General features: G+C 35.3%; 1 protein-coding gene across 1 annotated transcript in view; it reads right to left on the bottom strand.

Moving 5' to 3' along the window:
- The window catches only part of Ocrl (Oculocerebrorenal syndrome of Lowe), a 106,568-nt gene that overhangs the window by 34,338 nt on the left and 50,486 nt on the right, over positions 1-21,744 (bottom strand). Inside the window, exons 6-12 of the mRNA XM_069828466.1 lie at positions 20,542-20,678; positions 17,367-17,537; positions 15,855-16,017; positions 13,270-13,448; positions 6,602-6,823; positions 5,384-5,519; positions 1,031-1,210 (exon numbers count right to left, since the gene is read on the bottom strand). Of these exons, the coding sequence (XP_069684567.1) occupies positions 1,031-1,210; positions 5,384-5,519; positions 6,602-6,823; positions 13,270-13,448; positions 15,855-16,017; positions 17,367-17,537; positions 20,542-20,678 (1,188 nt within the window). The remainder of the gene's footprint in view (positions 1-1,030; positions 1,211-5,383; positions 5,520-6,601; positions 6,824-13,269; positions 13,449-15,854; positions 16,018-17,366; positions 17,538-20,541; positions 20,679-21,744) is intronic.

Genomic DNA, 21,744 nt, shown 5'->3' with positions numbered 1-21,744 from the left:
AGTTAGCTTTCAATATGCTCCAAAGCTTTTGATATGGTCAATAGAGAAAATTTATGGGAAATTATGATTAATGAAGGCATTCCATACCACACGGTCAAGAATATTTAAAGTATTTATATGAGTAATATAATAAAAATAAAATGTTGTAATGCCATATCAGAGAGAATTATAAACAAATCACCGAAGGAGTTAGACAAGTGTGCCCACTATCACCTATATTATTTAATTTATATTTGGATGAAAAGATCAATCAATGGCTAATCAACGGAGAATAGATAAATATTTTAAAGAACTGACTTTTCATACATTCTTATTCACTAATGACCAAGTTATTTTATCAAATTCAGAACATAATTTGCAAAGGAATGTCTACAAATTATATAACATTGTAAAATAATATAATTTAGAAATTTCCATAAGTAAAACGAACATTTCTGGATTTTTGGGTACAAAACACTTAAGAACAAAAATATGTATTAATAATGAAATCCTAGAACAAGTTAATAATTTTAATTATTTGGGACGCAACATCTCAAATCAAAATTCAAATGATAGAAATTAAAATGAACAAGTTTCTAATTATTGGTAAATTAAATGTCTCATATTAAACAAAGTGAGAAAAACTCTGCAACTCTTTAAAACATTGATCGCACCAACATTTCTTTCTCTGTAGAGCTGATAACTGAGTTAACTCAACAAATTGACGCAGTAGAAATGAAGCTACTGAGACCCTTAGCAGAATATACTTTAAATCACCAAATGAGAAGCGAAAATGTTCGAAAGGAATTAGGAACTAGTAGTATAGCCCTATTAGCCCCCTAATCAAATAATAGCTCTAGCATCAAACTTTCTTCATTATGTGTCACCTTCCAAATTCTCTTAAATTCTTTCACTGGACAATGGTCAAGAGACTATGGGATCATATACTTATTCCATCAGTCTTGCAAGATCACGCGAATTTTCTCTCCAAACTTTCTCTCTTTTCACTGTCACGTGGATTCAAAGAGCCTATGCAATGCAATCAACAAACCTGGCCTGTGTTGGCAATGATGAGGTCTCTGGTTTGGGATTCCAGATAGTGAATTGTATCGAATATCACCTCTGTGTTGTCCACCATCACCTGTGGAAGAAACTCGTTCTCCAGTTTGTCCAGTTTCTTCATCACTTCCTCATGGATTTTGCGGTACTTGGCAGCATCAATAACCCGAATCTGTGCATACAAGACGAACCACTTGCCCATTATTATTACTTATGAGGCACAATAAGGAGAATAGTTCATGATCCTATAAGAGTATCATAAGCACATCTTTGTTCTTGAAAGAACAGAAGTTGTTACTTATGAATTTACTGGCTATATTCTTAGAAAACACATGCACAAAATGGAATTCTTCAATAAAAACCCACCAGACACGTAACTTACGAAAGTGATCAATTAAATCTCACAAGACATTAACATTTGTTTATCATAAATCCTAAGCAGAGAATAGCGTAAAAGAGAATACAACAGCTTAATGATGGGACACTATACTCTTAAGGCTCGTCTCCACTATTAAACATTTAACAACATGTTAAATTTTTAATTGTTTACTGTTAACATCCCAACATGTTGATTGAACATGTTAATGCTAATCTCATTTAACACTTTGTCCACACTGTTAAACATGTTAAACTTAACTTTCTTTGCATAGTCCACCATAAACAGTCTATGAGATTTTAATGTAGGTAGTGCCTTCCTTTCAAATCTTGGACAATGGATTCAGATGATGATTTGGCTTTCGTAATTGCCTCTATGAGTCATTCCACGTCAAATCGCACAAATTTAACCTGGAATTCACTTTCATGTCTCTGATTTAGATAAAACAAATTTTGCACATTCAATGGATTGAAAAAGTAAATACGTGTTTTATTATTGTTGCTTACATCGATTATTGTAGTAGATAATTATGTGTTATCAAAGATTCTGAAATAGTTCGCGCATCATTACTGTTAAACGTGATTATCTCCACTAATAATCATCACAGAGATTTGCTCTTTGTCTCAATTTGAAGGTGACAGTACATACTTTCTTCTTCGCATAATAATATAAAAATATGTTTGTTAACTATGTTTTAAAAAACATTTAAACACATAAGAATATGTTTTAATGGCTGTGACTTGCTTTAAAATTACAGAAAAAAAAATCCTTAAATACCTTGAAATTATTTTAACCACCCTTAAAAAAATCAGAATGCTACTCTGAGCCGTTGGAGAATAATTAAATGATTCACTAAGCTGCACGTCTTGAGTGCGCGGGCTGCATAAGTACTGTTGCAAGATGATGTGCAAGTGCAGCTCTGGATGAGAGTCGTGTGACCACTTTACACTGTTCTACGGTCAGAATATCACTCTTTCGCGTAATTTATGTAATATAGTACTGTATTTAAATATTGTTTTTGTAAAATATACACTTGTAAGAATGATAACTACAGTTTACACACACGGCACTTTTAAAACTAATCACCTACAACCAATTCTATTTAATGTCCACCACTTTACTCTCACTTTGAAGTGAATTGTTCTTTATTATGGCCTGAGATTGTGTCAGTGGAACAAAAGAATGAAGTTGTAAGATACCTCGTACCACTTTTGCTTGTTGGTACCTTGAGTAGAAAATATAGCTAAGTTATTTGTATTCGCTAATGGTAAAAATTTAAAAGGAATATTATAAATAATATTAATTCCATCAAGCGTTAATTTAACATTTTCATGATGAACATAGACACAAACTGAGTGCGTGCCACTTGTTCCAGGGAGTACACATTCCTTTGGTCTGAGTTTGAAAATTTTTGAAAATCCTATTTTGATATACGGATATTGCTCTTTGAAACATTGGTAAGTTTTCTTAAGATTATATAGTATTAATCTTTTCTGTTTGTGAACTCTCTTTCCATCTTCTTTAACTGAAACACAATTCTTTTTGCCAGCCATAACCCTCTTCACATCATCAGAATTATGAAGTTGAACAACCTTCTCTACTATAAATGTTCCCAAACTTTTTCCCGATTTAGGATTAGGAGTAACCAAAATCCCCTTTTCTGCTTCTACTTGTTTAGAAATTCATATCATGTGAGTGGTGATATTAAAATGTTGTTGAATTTTACTGTAGGACCAACTTTCAAAAATTGTTAATATATGTATTTTGAGATTTCTGTCATCTGTTTCATGAAATAAGTTTATCAATTTCTGTATTATATCGGAATTATTTAAATTTTCAACTGAAGTTGTGTTTTCTGTGATATGAAATATTTTATGTTAAGTGTATCTGAACTTTCTGCATTTTTTTGTTTTGGATATTTTTTTAGATAATTTTGTCTTCTTTATTGGTGATTCTCAATCATCACTAAGCTCTGACACATCTTCAATATATTATTTTTAAAGTTATTTCTTACTCGAAAGCAACCTGAAATCAGCGTAGTTCTATGTAAAATATAATAGATTATACTTTCTTTTTGCATTTTTAAAGTACCGATAAGCTGTTATAAAAAGAATTGTTTAAAAAGTGGCCCTCTAAAACAACCCCATCAATAAATCAATTAATATAATATTCCATTTGTTCCCATTTCAAATGACACCAACACTCAACGTCTATGATGCACAGAATCTTAACAATGAGCATTTTCATACTGCGTCGTGCATGAACTTGTCATATAATTAAAGAGTATCAATAGTAAAATATTAAAATATGATCCCAGAAAAAATTACAGACCTCTTATTTTGATCTGCACAACATATTTTAGAAGATTTAAGCAAATACTAAATGGTCACGTTTCGTATACAGGTGTGTTTAATTTGACATGCACACAACACAACACGATACCTACTCCGAAAGACTTAGGAATTATTGTTAGATAAATTAAAGGGAAACTGCTAAGTGTTGAAGGGACATTACGTGCTTTTAGAACTAGAGGTTATCTGTTTATTTACGTAAAGTAACACCGCACCACTGATAATGTATTACTCACTCTCGCTGTGGCTATCGCAGCTGCATGCTACGGCGCGTGGTCTCACTCAATCCGACCCTTCCGACCCGAACACACCATCAGTAAATTATTTGCCCAGCGACTTCTTATTCGAATAGCATTCTAAAACCAATGCAGTTCTACGTAAAACATTTCAAAGAATATGATATTTTTTTTCCCTTTTTAGAAGTATGTCCCTGATATATAAAAACGTATTTTAAAAATATAACCCCCTAAAAGGGGCCCATTTTATATTTTGATTGAACACTAAAAATTAGTATGTAATACTGCAATTATTGCACTTTAAAATGATATAAATACGAAATTTCTACGATTTATAGAATCTTCAGTATAACCATTTTCATAATACGTTGCATCCTAATTTACGGAAAAAGTAACATTTTATAAATGACTAAATAATTGTATCAGCCCGAAAAAATTACACATGGGTTATTTAATTTCATCAATAGAATATATATATATATATAAAAAAAAAAATTGGAGCAAATATTAAGTTGTCATGTTTCGTATGTGTTCGATTTGATATGGAATGACTCCTATTGCTTGTTACAAGGCTTTGAAAAGGAAGAAAATGAGAATGTGGATGGAATTACTCCTATTGCTTGTTACAAGGCTTTGAAAAGGAAGAAAATGAGAATGTGGGTGCGGCAATATCTTAGTAAAAGACAATGCAGAAGACATTCTAACGAGTCTTTAGAAAACATACACACAGGACGACAATCTCAAGTGTATAGTTTGTAGATTAAAAGAAGATACCATTTGGAATGTAACATAATATGAATATGATTCATTAATGCTGATAAGATATCAATTCTTTGATATGGTAAATTCGAGGCAAGAAATACCATCAAAGACTGTAAGTTTCTGAAAATGTTGTAAGTTTCAGAGCTGTCTTACTAATTCTACTCTTTTGATTCAAAAGAAATACGCACAGTGGGTCCATTAGGACTGCAGTACTTACGCTAATCTAAACAATTTCTATTTCTATTCATACTATATGTAAGGATATTAATGTAATCTGCACATTCTCAAGTCCACTCTGGTTAAGACAAATCCTTTCATTTCTATTTCAGACGAGGATTATCATGTTTCCAAATGTAATAGTTTCCCAACACCGCTAAAGACTAACATCGCAAACATGGAATCTAACTAAGATGGATCAGCACAAGTTTTTGGAAAATGTGATAGATTTTTTAATCCAGATTTTCATTAACTGTGATCTTATTTTCGTGAATTTCACCATTTATTTTGAATAGACTACTAGTATTGAGTTATTTCTACAAGAAACAAGGTACTTTCCTGGTTACTTCATCCTTACTGATGTCAAATAAGAAATTCAAGCCAGTATGAAATTTCTATCATACCTGAGAGTCAAATAAAGAGCTGACTGGCTTGTGGTCACTGATTCTCAACTCGGGATAGCTCTTGTATGTCACTTGCGTGATGCCTTCCCCCTTCCACAACACTCTGTCACACCATGCAGGGGCACGGTTCTTCTCACTGAAAGCAAAGATCACGTGCATCAGTGGCTGACCATGACAATATCTTTGAAAAATATTGGAGTGCAAGAGGTCAAATGACTTTATTGTCAAATGACTGGCATTAGAAAACAATAACAACATTTTGTACAATATATTGTATTTTTCTTTTTTATTTTATTTTATAATAAAAAAATTAGACACATGGTGCTTATGTTCAATCATGCTCGCCATTAGACACTAAGTACACTGGTTAAAATCCAAACAAGGATGATGGATTTTTCATCACCATTTTTACTCTATGGTATAGACAAATGCCTATTCTACCTCCTTCTTCAGTGGTCTCTGATTTTTTCGTCCGTTTGGTTGATAGTCCATCAAGACTGCTTTTTTTTTTTCTTGGAAGTATGCTGTCTCCACTCCTGTCTGTAATATATTCTGTTTTACTATGCAGGGAGTATATTTATAGTAATTTTCCAATAACTTCATTTTGTATTCTATCCCATCTCGTATACCCTTTCACATTACATAGGAATCTCAGCACCTTGAATTAATTATTAATGTCTTTCTGCACCACAACCCAGCTTTCGCAGTCATATAAGAGGAAGGAGGAGACCATACCTTTGTAAAATTTTAGCTTTGTATCCTTTCTACTTTTATTCCTTAATGTTCCATTAAATTGTTCAACATATTGCCTGCAATATCTGTAATTTCTGTATAATGTCTTTTTCATATTTCTAACTTATGTCACATAATAAATATTTAAAGTGAATTATCTGTTCTATAGCTTTGTTGTATATTTAAATTTTTGAAGACACAACATCTCCAGCATGAATTCTTTTCAGAAACCTACAAGAGATGGAGAGCCAATGGCTTACTTTACAGCACATAAAAGAATATTCTCTGTATGAGAGGGTACTGCAAATATTTTTCAGATTGTCTCGTGAGACTGCAAAGATGTTACAAGGGAAAATTAGGAAACAAAGTAAAATATAAGAAGGAGAGTACACTAAATCAACAGGCTGCAGGATTTAGACAGATCATAGAGATGACAAGTTCTACTAATGATAAACAGTCATGATTTCTACACATCAGTATCACTACCTAGAGTCCCAATTGTCGGAGCCCGGGTCGTACTTATAGGTAGGGCGGAATGTGATGGTTCCTTCCTGATAGCCTGCAAACACATTCCTGATACTGTGTTGCTGGCACAGCTGGTCGTGGTCCTGCAGCAGCTGAAGGTTTCCCTGGTCAATGTGTTCCTTAACCACACGCGGATCCAGGTCTGTGATGCGGTAGTTCAGGTCACCCAGCCAGTACACCTGGCTGCAACCACAACAAGCCATGATGAAGAAAGTACGTAGGCCTGAGCACTTCAGTCTAAATGAATCCATTGTGCTTATGATTTTTATATTTAAAGGGGAAAAATGACTAACAATTCTGAAAAATTAATTAATTTCATACACTTATTCCAATTCTTCTGGGGATATATTGTGCTGTGGATTTATGAGATAAAACAATTATTATCTAGCAAGGTTTAATTAACACAGCATTAAACACAACACATTTGATAAAATAATGGTAAATCCTTCAACAACATACTGTTAAGAGACATGAAAATTAACAAGAAAACATATAAGGAGAAATGAAACAACTGGTATGTACCCTGACTGGTTATACACAGGAGCCTCAATTGTAGCAGTTTGATTTTAGGCAGTCTGATTCCAGGAGAGAGCACCAGTGTTGCCAACACATAAATTGTATCCCTGTCAGTTCAACACTTGGAAATCCGTCAGAATCCGTCAAAATTAAAAAAAAAAGTAAATAAGACCCACTCAATATATCTATATATAAATAAAAAGCAAATTTTAACACAACATACTTACCAATCTTGATTAAAATAATAATTCAACCTCTGACTTGATTACGAGGATATCTGAAACAGGGGTCCTTAACATGGTATGGCACGGACAGGGCTGTTCAAACAAAAAGTACAATCCCTAATCAATCAATCTTCTTAATGTATCCAGCTGTTTGCTGACAACATAATGTCCACTATAGTCCACTGTAGTCTATTCAATTTTTGTTTTTCATGAGAAATGAGGGGTATTTTGATCGGTGTTCATTATAGATGCCTGTTGCTAGTAGCCAGAGTTGGGGTGTAGTCAATATATACTGCAGGGCTGTGTCTTCTGCAACTGGTACTAATGATTTTAATTTACTTCTTTTGTGGTTTATGGATGGACAGTATAGAAGAATGTGTTCCAGATCGTCATCATGATTATTACACCACAGACAAATAGCATTATCAGAAATGTGAAATCGGTGTCTTGTTAAAAATGTTTGAACATGTCTGGGCATGTTTTTGTACATTTCCAGGTCATTTGGTTTCTTTTGTACGGACTGTAAAATATATTTCCTTTGTCAGAAGTGAGCCAATTGCTGATCCATAGGTTTATAAAATGAGACTTTACTGAAGCAAAAGCATTGGATAGAGATATTGAAGAGGTCTTGGTTGCAAATATGTTGCCTGTTTTGCAATATTATCGACTTTCTCGTTTCCAGGTATACCACAATGACTAGGTATCCATTGAAATGTTATTTCCTTTCGGAGTTTTTTTTTAGTTTACTTAGTTGTTTTTGAATTGGAATAATTCTATGCGTGTATAGGTTTGATATTCTTTTTAGCCTCATTTTTTATATTATAGAGAATGCATTTTGCTTCTGCATTGGACTGACACCATACTTCAATCCTTTTGGTATTATAGTTGCCTCTTTGTCTCATTATATGGTTCTTTTCAACATTAAACTTGGATCTGATTGACTGGATGGTGTGACTTTTGGTGTTCCAAATAAGTACTTTAGTGCTATTCTTGGCATCTCTCAGTGCAGTCCCTATCCAGAGATCCAACTGAGCGACTACTTTACCTCCGGAGAATTTTACACTGAGGGACTCCATGTATCATAAGCAGTGAAAAATATAGTGGGACTGCGTTGGTGTTAATGCAGCTTCTGTGAGTACTTCTTTAAAATTAAATAATTAAAAACGACAGCAGCTAAAAAAGTCAAAAGGTGAAGTAAATCGTAATTTCCACAACAAAATCCGTCACCCGTCAGTTTTGATGGAATTTCCATCCAGTTGGCAACTGGAGAGCCCATCGACTCGAGAGTTCAACCACCTTACAGGGTCCACAAGAACAATGGTCACTATTTCAGGTTCTGACTGTATATCGTAATTTTACCAACAGAGAATCGAGGCAGTTTCGTAAATTAGATCATAAGACTGTAACAAATAGGTATATATTTGAAAAGAAACGAATTTATTGTAGTTGAATTTAAACATATGATAAATAAATGGACAATTATTAAAACAAGGAAACCTTTTTAACTTTTGTGACATCTTTTTCATGAAAGAACTCTGCACTCTAGAGAATTAAAAATACACATAAATAAAATAAAGTTAATTATTGCTTGTGCCACTGCATAAAAGATACCTTCTTTGTATATCACAGTAGGCCTACATACTGATCCTTTTAAGAGAGGAACGAAAGAGTATAATCTCTCCATTGTTTATACTTTATTTACAGTTGCACCTTCACTTTCCTGGTTTACATACTGAAATCTATGTTGCAAAGCTTTTTTTAACCCCTCAGCATGTGACAAAGTTGAAGTCGTATCTTGAGAGGTAGGCCTATATACCGTATTTACACGAATCTAATGCACCATCGAATCTAATGCACACCCCAAATCTGAAACTTAAAATCATGAAAAAAAGAGTTTGTTTTGGATGTAATGGACATCAATGGCAGGATATATGGTATTTATTTAAATGTATATTTAATACAACAATGGATCTGTACGTAAATTATCAGAACACAAAATTTATACAATTGGACTATTGTTACATGAAATACGGTAAGTAAACATTTGACTCACCACTATTCATTAATGCTTTCATCACTGGAATCCTCAGAGATGTCTACGTCAGTAGATTCATTTCCTCTTTCCTCGTCATCCTCGTCATTCCACAGCACGTCATCTTCGCTACCATCCAAAGCATTTGAAATGCAGCATTTCTTGAATGCTTTTACAATCATTCAAATGCTCTATGCAATAATAGACCAACGAATAAATACCAGTAAAGGAATAACAGCTGTAACAAAGTCGATAATCATAGCAACACGTTATGATGTAACAAACAATAAAATATCTGAATGAAGTTACCGGCGAACTATATACAGAACGAATTTGCACTCGAATCTAACGTGCCATCAAATCTAATGCGCACCCCAATTTTGAATACTACATTTGGACAAAAAAGGTGCACATTAGATTCGCGTAAATACGGTACCTTTATCACCTTCCTCTTGCAGCACTTGAGACACAGCCTCTTCACTTAATTCTTCATGCACATTATTACAATCAGAAGACAGCCATTCACCAATGTCACTGACATCCATGACAATAAGGGATTTCTTGAGCAAGTTTTGTAATGTCACTTATTTCAGTTGATGGCTGTTCACATACCTGATATGTATCTAGCAGCAAATTTCTCCATGACTTTTTAATAGCATCTTCCTTAACCATGTTCCAAGATTCTGCCGTCCAAGATATCACTTCTTTCATAGTTACTTTTTAGATTTTTCTCAATTATGGATTCATTTTGATTGCTGTCCTTGGTCAGAAATTTCAATAGTATCTTTCTGTCTCTTCTTCCACAAATTGAGCCACCTATTACTAACTGTAAAGTCAGGGATATCTCCGAGTTTAGTATTAAGTTCGCGAGCTTTTTCTTAAAGAATCACCCCTGATAAAGAAGTACTTTTTTCTTTCTCTTTAATGAACCATTAGAACAAAACTGGGTCCACATCATGAAACATTGATCTCTCTACTGTTTTTCTATTCTAAAGAATTGAAATGGTAGTAGTATAAAAAATCACTGTTGCCAGTAATACTTCTCTTCCACTTTGCTAATGCATTCTCTGCTATGGACATTTCTACATCAAGTACGAATTTCTTTTTCTTTTAAGCATGGTTGCGCTCAATACGAAACACCTGACTTCTACCAAAAGACAACTGCACATGAATACCTCACCTTCATTCACTCACTTCCCACCCCTACTGCCTTATAAGAAAAGGGTAAACAAGATATTTTCCCTGCCTACAATTGAGACTCCAGTGTATATTAAGAGATCAGAAGAGCATCCAACATAATAGAAATGGACTGCATTTGGAAACTTTAATTTCTACAGTATAACATAAAATTAGAGAACCAACTCTAAATTGCACATTTGAAGAGTGGAGTCATATATACAATTTAATTACAGAATCACAAAAAGAGGGATATCCAAGAAAATGCTGAAATAACACAATGAACAATTATTAACCATAACAAGCCTTGGATCGTATTAATTCCTCGTGATGATACACATCATGATGATGAATTACCTATTGTCACCCTGAGATTAGCCTCTGTGAAAATTCCATGACTATTGCTGAAGAATGTTTCATACAGTAAAAATGTCTTTCTGCATCTATGACTGGTATCCGCGGATTATGTTGTTGTTGTTTTCTAATGCCAGGCGTTTGACAAAGTCATTTGACCTCTTGCACTCCAATATTTTTCAAAGATATTATCATGACCAGCCAATGAAGCACAGATTTTGAGAAAAATGATTCTGTACTATTAAAGTAATCCCCGCCCGGAGATCTGATTGGGGGACTATTTTACCTCCGGATAATTTTATCTTAATGGTACTCATTTCATATTGGAGCGGTTAAATGGCAAGTTGTAGCCGATTTAAGTGAACATCATTTTTTAACGTTTTGGTGGCTACTTCATTCACACACAACCCCCAGAATGTGTGGAGGACCACACCTGCTGTTGGTCGATGGGTCCATTGGACCTAGCTGGGAGATCTTGTTGATCACCAGCTTTCCCTCCTTAAGCCACTGGAGGACGATTTTAGTGCCATAGCAGGTCAGCACTAGGAACAGAAAAGTAGAAAGAGGAGGAAGAAAAGGGAAATGAACCCCTAGGCCTCGAATGCTCTAATGCCGTCGGGATCGAAGAAAGTAAGAGTTCAGTCAGAGGACTGGATAGGAAAGGGTAAAGAGGGAATTAGGTATTGGATAGAGGAAAATTATACCAAATTTAGTCATTAACTCATCAAGCTGACCAATGCTAATGGATGAGTAGCCCCTCCCTTTAGTTCAGCTCGTAAAATTATGCTTACTAACAGCTGCACCCCGGGAAGGTAGGGATGGGACATTGGGTATTTGTCCAGGTTGGTTCCTTAAAGCCTTCAATGGGAAGGATTAATGGCTCTCCCCCCTGTATCCGACAGATACTCTTTTGCAGCCATCCGCGAATTATAGAAACTGATAAGAAGTGGTTTTCGTGTCTGCGACCATGCTCATCATTAAATGGATGGATTTTTAAGGGCGAACGAATTGTGACTTTCTTCAGAAGGAGAGTAAATTCAGATTTATAGCACTAGAAAGAACCATGTTCCTGAATAAAAGGACTTTGGTCCGATGAAAGAGTAATGGAATGGAGAAAAATTCTCTCCGGAGCGGGGATTTGAACCCGGGTTTTCAGCTCTACGTGCTGATGCTTTATCCACTAAGCCACACCGGATACCCACCCCGGCGTCGGATAGAATCGTCTCAGATTAAGTTCCAACTCTTGGGTTCCCTCTAGTGGCCGCCCTCTGCACTACATCATAGATGTCTATGAACTAGGAAATTCGTGGTGCTACAGTTCATGAAGAGCCAAGGCCTGCCACATGACTGCTTCGCCTCACTTTCACATGCCTCAGCAGATGTGAACGATAATCCAATCAATACAGGGATAATGTATTACCTATTAGCATGTTGATCTTCACCTCCTTCCCCCACCATTATAGCTAATTTTTTATTGGTTTATTTTACAGCGCTTTATCAACTGCAATGGTTATCTAGCATCTGAGTGAAATGAAGTTGTTAATACCAGTGAAATGAGTCCAGAGTCCAGTACCGAAACTCACACAGCAATTGCTCTTAATGGATTGAGTGGAAAGTTCCGAAAAAAATCTCAACCAGGTAACTTGTCCCAGAATTTTAACCCAAGCCCACTCATTTCATGATCAGAAATGCTGCTATTCCATAGTGGTTCACTATATATTTGCAAAACCAGATTGTGCTACTCATTATAATTCCTCAAATTCATCACGATGTCGGTTGGGCACTTGTCCCATACACTGACCGAAATTTCATGAGAAAATATTGCCCTCCATGAATAGTCAAGCCAGTGCTCAATCATATTGCTAGTACAACACATCTGAACTTTAAAAAAGGCAAATACCAGCAACAAAATAATCACTCAAGTATTAAAATAGAAACTAACATGCAAGTAAAATATTTTTCATCAACAATGCAAGCTGTATGGCCTTAATCCTGTCAGATTAAATTCATTAATTAAATACACAATCAAATGTATGTAAAATTGCTGGCCATATCACAACTGTTGAATATAAGTTTTGCATGTGTTTCAGAATGGTACCTATATAAATATGAATTTCATACTTAAATCTAAGCTTGATGATGATGATATTAACTTGCATATTTAGACTTAACTATCGATGAAACATGTAAATACAATGTGATAATCAGATGTGAACTCTGCAAAAGAAACATGCTGACCTAGATAAAATCCACTGTCTAAAAATAACCCGTGTTCTCTAAAAAAACTAATCAGTGAAGACACAAGATTCTGTCACGAACTCACTCACTCGTGGTCCTTGATACCCTTGGGGGGCAGAAATCTGGTAAAACTCATCCTAGAACAGATGTCGTGGTAGTCCTGGTTGCGCCGCTCGTACTCCTCCACATGTGCAGCCAGATGTGAGTTAACGAAGCACAGTGACGTGCTGTGCAAGTCAAAACGCACACCCACTCCGCCCTTGTTGCCCTGTGGACACGCATCACAAGTCAGCAGCTCGTTCAAGAGGGTTTGAATTGGACTTTTTCCACTGCTGAAAAATATAGAAAATACAACGTTGCAAAGGCTAGGTCTATCTTGTCTTTGGTGTTTTTGTGATTATTATGCTTGCCTCCAGACCCAGCCATTGCAGGTTTAACTGGCTCCAGAGCGAAGAATTCTGAATTAGAGAAATCCCTCTACCAGATCAGAAAATAAAGCTGGTAGCCATATGTAGAGGTGTTCCATAATCACGCACCACAGAGAAAAGTTTCCTGAATGATGGATTGGTCAATATGGATCTACTTAGTGGCCCCCACATAGTTCTGACTTCACACCTCTTGATTTTTTATTTGCAGTGTCATCTAAAGTCCACTATGTAAGTAGAAAGGATGTCACTTCGTCCTCTGCAAACAACAATCACAGCTGCTTGCAGAGAAGTAACCCCTTACATCTGTTATTAATGAGTGAGTCAATCATCTGCATGTGTATACAGAAAGTCTGTCAGCACTCGAAGATCAAGTTTAAATTTCAGTTTTCCTTATGTTGTGTGACTTATGAGTCACCTGGTAGTATATTTACTGCTTGTAGAAGATCTTTTGTTCATGAATAAAGACAACAAAGGCAAAATAATGTCTAGGCCTGCTTTCACCACAATTGTGAACTCCTCTCGTAGAAAAGAGTGAGAACATGGCAATTCAAACAAAATTCACTCAATCACAGCCTTCTATATGTCACTCACTGATGCAACTAGAATGAAATGTACAAATTAAAAATAAGTATTAAGTTGAGAGTGGTCGAAAAAAAGTCAATAGTTGTCAAGTGCTTAGCACTGTGAAACACTTATCTACCTGGTTGTTCTTGATGATCGTCGGGTTTCCTAATACATCCCAAATCTGCAGGTCCAAGCATCAAGCACCTTGATTTCAAGGAGCAGTCAAAATTCTTAGTTACCTTGTGAAACAGCAAGAAGATTCTGATGATCAAATGAGGAAACAAAATGGTCTTAGATGTAAATATACCCAACATTGTGGAGCTACATGTCAGTTCCATCATTAGAGGATAGAGGTCGGGAGAAAAGAACAAGGAAACCCATCTGTTGAATCTGTTACCAATAGGTATTCACTAGCTACATAAGAATCTGATGCAATAAACCATCAATGGAAGCAGAATTTAATATGAAAGAGACCACGGCTATGAATGATTTAAAAAGATTAGACTTAAATCTACCTTTATCTTCAGATCTTCAGGTGAAAATAGAGGAAAAAATCGATTAGAAAATACAAGTTTTCAGAAACCATAATATCGTAAAAACGGCTTTTCTTATACCATACGTAGAGTATTATTTTGTTTTTTTACACACCCACTTGTAGAATTTAACTTGTGTATTCATCTGCGGGACAAAACTCCATTTGTACAAAAAATGACAACCTCTTCTATCCGAACATCATCGAATTTACTAAAAATTGATTTTAAAGACATGTGTGTGTGTTCGCGTATGTTTATATATACTGTATACAGTATTTTGTTCAACACAAAGTGTTATTTACAAGTCATATGCTCAACAGAAACTTAATTATACAAAAATTCAAAGACTAATGAAGGTACCTATTTAAACCGAATTTTACAAAATTAACAGAAATAGAAAGAGAGAAAAAAAAAACACTATTTTTTGTAAGAAATTATCTAGACAGGTCTTCAAAGAAAACATCAGACAAAATTTTCAAGGCTTAAAGATCAATCAATCAAAGATATCTATCCAAAATTCTTTGTGAACTAAATATATCCCTCTAGCTGTTATAGAGATAGAGAGAAAAAAGAAATCTGTAAAAAGTTTCGCTTTTTGGTAAAAGGTTAAAGTCGTAAATGTACACGTAGAAATCCTTCCTTGCCAAAATTTAAAAGCTGGCAGCTTAACAGAATCATCCAGCATCAGGGTCATTCTTTGTAATGAAAAAGAGTAACTCCTTTTCACATGCTGCCAATCCATATTAACGTATTTTCCTCTCAAATGGCTTGAATGATTTGCTTTCATAATAAGGTTAGTTGCTAGAAAAATAAGTTACACAGTTAGAATCTCATTACAAACAAATAACACTTTTCATGTTTCTATCAAATTTAGATACTAATTTTAGTGTGTGGCTGAAAGAAGGAAATAAACTTAGAAGTTTTATTGTTCTACAAGTCACCTTCCAATATACCGCAGTTAAGCTATAATGTGGAGGTGAAGTAGAATCGTATTATATTAGCTTTCTACTGTACATTCAATATTTGGAACATCACATGTTCTATATTTTTCTGCAATGAAATAAGTCCAATCCAAACTCTTCTTGAGTAAGTCACTACTGCTTCCTCCCACCATACAACCACTACAGAAGCTCGAATGTAGGTACTCACCATCTTTCCCATGATGCCAGTGCCGACTGTTTCAGTGGCCACTGCTCGCACATATGCAGCATGTTGCTCCTGCACAAACACTAGTAGCATCATCCCCACCAACCGCACCAGTGCCACCTTGTGGTAACGTGCCTTCTTGTGGAGGCCATTCAACACTGCCTCCCTGCAGGCAAAAGATTAATCTAATAGTAGAAACTACTTTTTCATATATTATATATCATCGTTTTGATGAATAAATGATATCCAGAGATGAGCCAATGACTTAGTAGCCAAGAGTTCGGCATTGGAAACCAGGATCTCTAGAGTTCTCCAAGGTATCACCAGATAATATTTAAGGTCTATATTACACTATCAAATTTCTGTGTCACAGAAGTTTGATAAAAATATACAGTAGAACCTCTATTATCCGTGGTAATGAAGGGGATGGAGTGAACGGTTAATCAAAAAAATCGGATAACCCGTGCCATATAAAGTTTTCATAAGTTAAGCACATAGACTAATATGTTTCGTAATTTTCTCCGAAGTTCATTAATTTAAGTCTGATTTTCAACGACAAAACTCCTTATGACGGTTGTCTGTGAAAAGATAGAAGTAGTAGGCCAACAGGTCTCATGTTGTAATTTAATAGTTTATACACTTCATATTTTTCATTAAATCTTGCACAGTTGTAATTCCTATTTCGTATTCTGATGCGAGATGAACCACAGTTTCTCTTTTTCCAAACCATTCAATTACTTGTACCTTTTTCGTAGCACAACACATTTTATTTTGATACCCGTAGAAGAAATTTTGCATAGAAATTAGACAGTACGGTCCATTTAACAGTAGATCACACTGTACAAGGCTAAAGATTTGTAAAGAAAACACTATATAGAAGAAATTCGTACTAATATAATGCACAGTACTTCATATTTTATCTACATAAAAAGAGCGAGAGAGAAAGACAGTCGGATAACCCACCAATCGGTTAATAGGGTGACGGAAAATCGGGGTTCTACTGTATATGATAAAATCTTTTACCGTGTAATATAGCATCTTTGATCTCATCTAGCTGTGACATAGTTCTGTGATAAAAGTTGTGGTCATCATCATACCTTTGATAAAATCTGTGACTGAGAAGAAAGAAAATGGCGGACATTAAGTACACATGGTCTGTAAAAACCACAAAACTTTTAATATCACATTATGAGTCACATGAAATGTTTCATCATCCATTATTAAATATTTAGTATATATAGGATTTCACATCTTCACACCGAAGTTCCCTCAGTAGAGTTTGATGGATTCCTTTTGTATCTTTTCTCCTACCCCAATCTCTAGCGCAAATCGTCGGCTTAGAGTGTAAACCTGCTAACTAACAGTTCTAACTAATAGTTCTAAGATTCCTTGCAAAGACATAGAGATACATTTTAGATTTTTCTTCTTGTCAACACCATCTCTAGTTTATCAATGTCACTGTTAGTGCCAATCACAGCCAATCGTGAGAGGGGTTCAATAAATTAAAACACTCACTGCCACTCCTCTTCACGTGGAGTGTCATTAAAAAGGAATGCCTCTTTGCTGAGGTCCAGTTCCTGGAATCCAATGGCATAGATGTCAGGGGGTTCTGGATCCTGTGCAAGCCAGTCAGATAACCCAATGGTTGGAGGCTGGCCATTCACGTTCCAAGTGCCAACAAACACCCTAAAATAGAAAAGTGGGTACTTTTACACAATCATGAATAATTGTGGGGTTAACACTGAGAACTTATGTTAATATATTCCTACCTAGCATCTATGCATTTGTGCAGTACTATTCTTTCTCTAGTATTCAAGTGCACAAGTAGATCTGTTCTTACCTCAGCATGTCTATATGTGTAATACTGATCTTACCTCAGAACCTGTGTATGTGCAGTGCTGATCTTATTCCAGCATCTGTATGTATGTGCAGTTCTGATTTTAACTCAGTACCTGTTTACACGTGTAAGTGCTCATATTACCTCAGCATTTGTTTGTATGTGTAGTCATCTCACCTCAGTACCTGTATCCAGGATGATTCATGATGATTTGCCGTCCCTTACGGAGCTTATTTCCGTAGACATTCTGAGCAAACAATGTCATATAAACATTTCTCCTAATCGCAATATTTTCGGAGTTACACTAATTTGAAATTGTTTGTAAAATATCATTATTCTTGAGTTTTAAGAGTAAAAGAGTATTACAAATAAAGAATGAACTAGTCAGGAGTATCATTTATTTAATTATCTAATATTCAGAAGCTAAAAATGTGTTGTGAATTCCATAGTTGCTTCGTACAGAATTTTTTTTCGATTTTTAACTACAAAATTACATTTTCTCACGCATTTACAATTGTTACAAATCACGCCACTCTTGTAAATTCTTGAAGACTGTACATTAGGATGCATACTTAAATTGTAAAAAATCAAGTTCCTAAAGTCGTATGATTTGTAACAATTTTTGTGATAAGTGGATAAGAATGTCATTTTGAGTTAAAAATCGAAAAAAAAAAAAATCTGTACAAAGCAACTGACAACACATTTTTAGCTTCAGAATACTAGCCAATTAAAGAAATGATACTTCTGAATAGTTCATTCTCTATTTATAATATTCTTTTATCCTTAAAACTGAAGAAAAAAGATATTCTACAAACAACTTCAAATTAGTGTAATTTCGAAAATATTGAGATTAGGACAAATGTTTATATAACATTTTTTGCTCAGAATATCTTCGGAAATAAGCTCCGTAAGTGACAGTAAATCCTCGTGAATCACCTGTATATTTGTAATGATGATCTTGCATCAGCACCTGTGTGTATGTGTAGCATTGATTTTACCTCAGCATTCGTATGTATGAGTGGTGTTCAACAATGTAGCTCCTAAGTATGAAAATAAATCCTGATGGTCAAACTCAATGTAATATCTCTTAATTTCAACACTCGATTCACTTCGCCTCCAGTGATTAAATACCTTCATGCCTGCTAATAGTTTCCCACGACAAATCTGTCTGATGACTGACTTAACGTGACTTCATTGTTAAAGTGTTAAATTTCGCCAGTGATGGTTGACATGGGTAGCATGAATTCCAAAAGCAAAATCTTTTTATATTCCAGAAAACTTCACCATGACTTTTTCGACCATGTGCTGTACACGAAACTTCATATGAGTTGGGAACTCCTTCTGTTTCGAATGCATGGACTTTTGTTTAGTTTCATGGTAGTATATGCACATTTCATCTCCCATAACTATCGGCGAAAAAAAGTTGATAGGGTTCTCTCTGACAAGGTCCAAATTCTCCTGACTGAAATTCTGGCAACATGCTTCCTGATCCATTGTCAAGATTCGGAGTACCCATCAGGAAGAGATCTCTGACATCGTCAAATGAGTATGGATGATTGTGGAATCTGTGTCTGCTAAAATGACCAGTTCACGAGCTGTGACATTAACCTTGAAACAACAATCTTCTATAATCATGGTCTCCACTTTTGGCACATTTCAATAATAATGCCTCTGAAAGGCACCTCATATGGAGATCTTCAACTGGCACCCTGCTCCATTAAACTGCTTATCTCAAAACTTCACCTTATAATATGAAGGTGAACTCATTTACGGACATCGGAGGGACGTAACAATCTGTCCGCATCTGGGAGGTGTCCTTTATTGGGAGGGAGGCTCCACAATCTAACAGTGAATTTATAATGCATTATGTATCCCTTCACGCTTTAAATGAAATGTATTACTGTAGTTTAATTCTAAATACAGTATACTGTACTACAGTAAATTCTTTGCAACTTTGAACTACAGCAGATAAGACCGAAAAAGGAAAATACAGTACTGTGTCATGCAGTTTTATTCTAGGTCTACAGTTATGCAGTACTGTAATTTACAGTTTTCAAATTAACCTTTACGTTCAGATGCCATGTCTCTCGAAACAGAACTGATTGAACTGAAGAGAATAATCCTACTAACTCTATCATGTGTCGAATACAATTTCACGATCATGGAAACCTGGACCCATCAGACAGGTTAAATTTTATGACTTGTTTATCCACCCGCTTCCAGCTAATAAGTGTTAGCCAGCTGGGCTAGAGGTAGCCTACGAGACCCTTATTGTCTTCTTCCATGTTAAGGAATTTCTGTACAGTTCTCAAAACTAAGTTTTCCAGTTTTGTAACACATTAGATCTTGAAATCCAAGTTCTGTCCGCAGTCAGGAGGTAAAGCAAGCTTTAGGACTGTGAAAGAGCTATCCGTGTCTGTGTCTGAGAATTTCCATAAACGAGAGTTAAATTTATCATTATTTCTATATTTTTTCAGTTGGGACATAAAAATCTGTCCGTATATGAGGAGTGTCTGTGTCTTGGGAGTGTCCTTTAAGGAGAGGTTTCATTGTATTATCATATACGGCATTTAACATCTCATCATGTATTTCCTCTAGCTTCTTTTCCTTCCTTTGTAAGGAATTTAATGATGGAATAATACTCTAAATCAGTCAATTTTCTTCATAGATCCGCTGATAGATGTGTTTGCCACCCTCTCTATCTCTCTTTGTGCTTGCTACATATGACTTGAAACTGCATGTGTAGCTTACCAAGACATGTTCCAACCTGCAGTGATAAGCTCAGATCCATAACGCTCAGGTAGATAAATTACTGAACACCACTCATATAATATTATGCAGCGCAACTCTTACCTCAACACCTGTGTGTATGTGTAGTGTTGCTCCTTCATGGCCATTTGGTATTTGATGACACTTTCCCGTGCTGCAATGGGAGTGGTGCCCTTTGCAATGCTTTGGCGTGGCACTGATATTTCTGGGCTTTCCAATAACTGCAAACAGTAACAATTACGTGGTTACATGATGCAAAAGACATACCCTCAACCCACCAACCAGGCATCAATTCTCATATCACCGATTTGTAGCTGTGAAATCTGCTATGTTCCACAGCTGTAACTGATGGTACATATAATATTTTTCATAATGGCACTTGCATATTTAAAAATATCGTACAGTTAATGTTGATATAATTTAGCACTGTACATAAAGTGTGTGAAGGTACAGTCTCTTCTAAAAAATTAAACCTGTTTATGAATATCAAAGTTTCATTAGTAATTTAAGTCAGAAATATATATATACATATATATATATATATATATATATATATATATATATGAGTGTGTTAGTTGAGAGGCCTGAGGGAAAGAATTATTTAGGTCTTCGTTAACCCTTTACAGTATCACATATTTTTATTGATCTTCCTAACTTACAGTGGTGTAAGTTAACAAGAAAGAGCACGTGTCTAGATCATAATAATGATAGGCAATTACCCAATGTTATCTGGCATATATGTCATGGTTCTTCCAAATCAACACGAGTTCAAAGAACAGTTAATGAAGAAAGTCTTACACTTTTAGAAATTCAGTAGAAAAACTGAAAACAAAACATTTCGATAGACCTATTTCAGATAAACCTGCTGCCAAAAGCCAAAGGCGGACAATATTACTCACAATGAGAAATCTTAATAAAAAGAAAAAAGACGAAAAAGGATTTCCTATTCTAAGGGAAGAAGTTGAGCTAGAGCTTAGGAAAATGAAGAATGGGAAAGCAACAGGAGTTGACGGAACCCACACTGAATTAGTGAAATGCCTGGGTGAAGACAAGAAGGAAATTCTATCATTAACAACGAAATATATGAGAAAGGCAAATGGCCTAAAGATCTCAAGGAGACGGTGAACTGTCAATACCAAAGAAAAATAATGCCAAAAATGTAAAGAGTTTCGGAACTATCAGCCTTATATTGCACTCGGCGAAGATTCTCCTGTGAACACTAAACCAACATTTATATTCTAAGATGGAAGGACAGAAGAGCAGTTTCGCTTCAAGAATGGAAAAGGT

This window comes from Periplaneta americana, chromosome 6 (genome assembly GCF_040183065.1).
Source record: "Periplaneta americana isolate PAMFEO1 chromosome 6, P.americana_PAMFEO1_priV1, whole genome shotgun sequence".
Classification (NCBI taxonomy): Eukaryota; Metazoa; Arthropoda; class Insecta; order Blattodea; family Blattidae; genus Periplaneta; species Periplaneta americana.
This window is presented reverse-complemented; position numbering and strand designations above follow the sequence as displayed.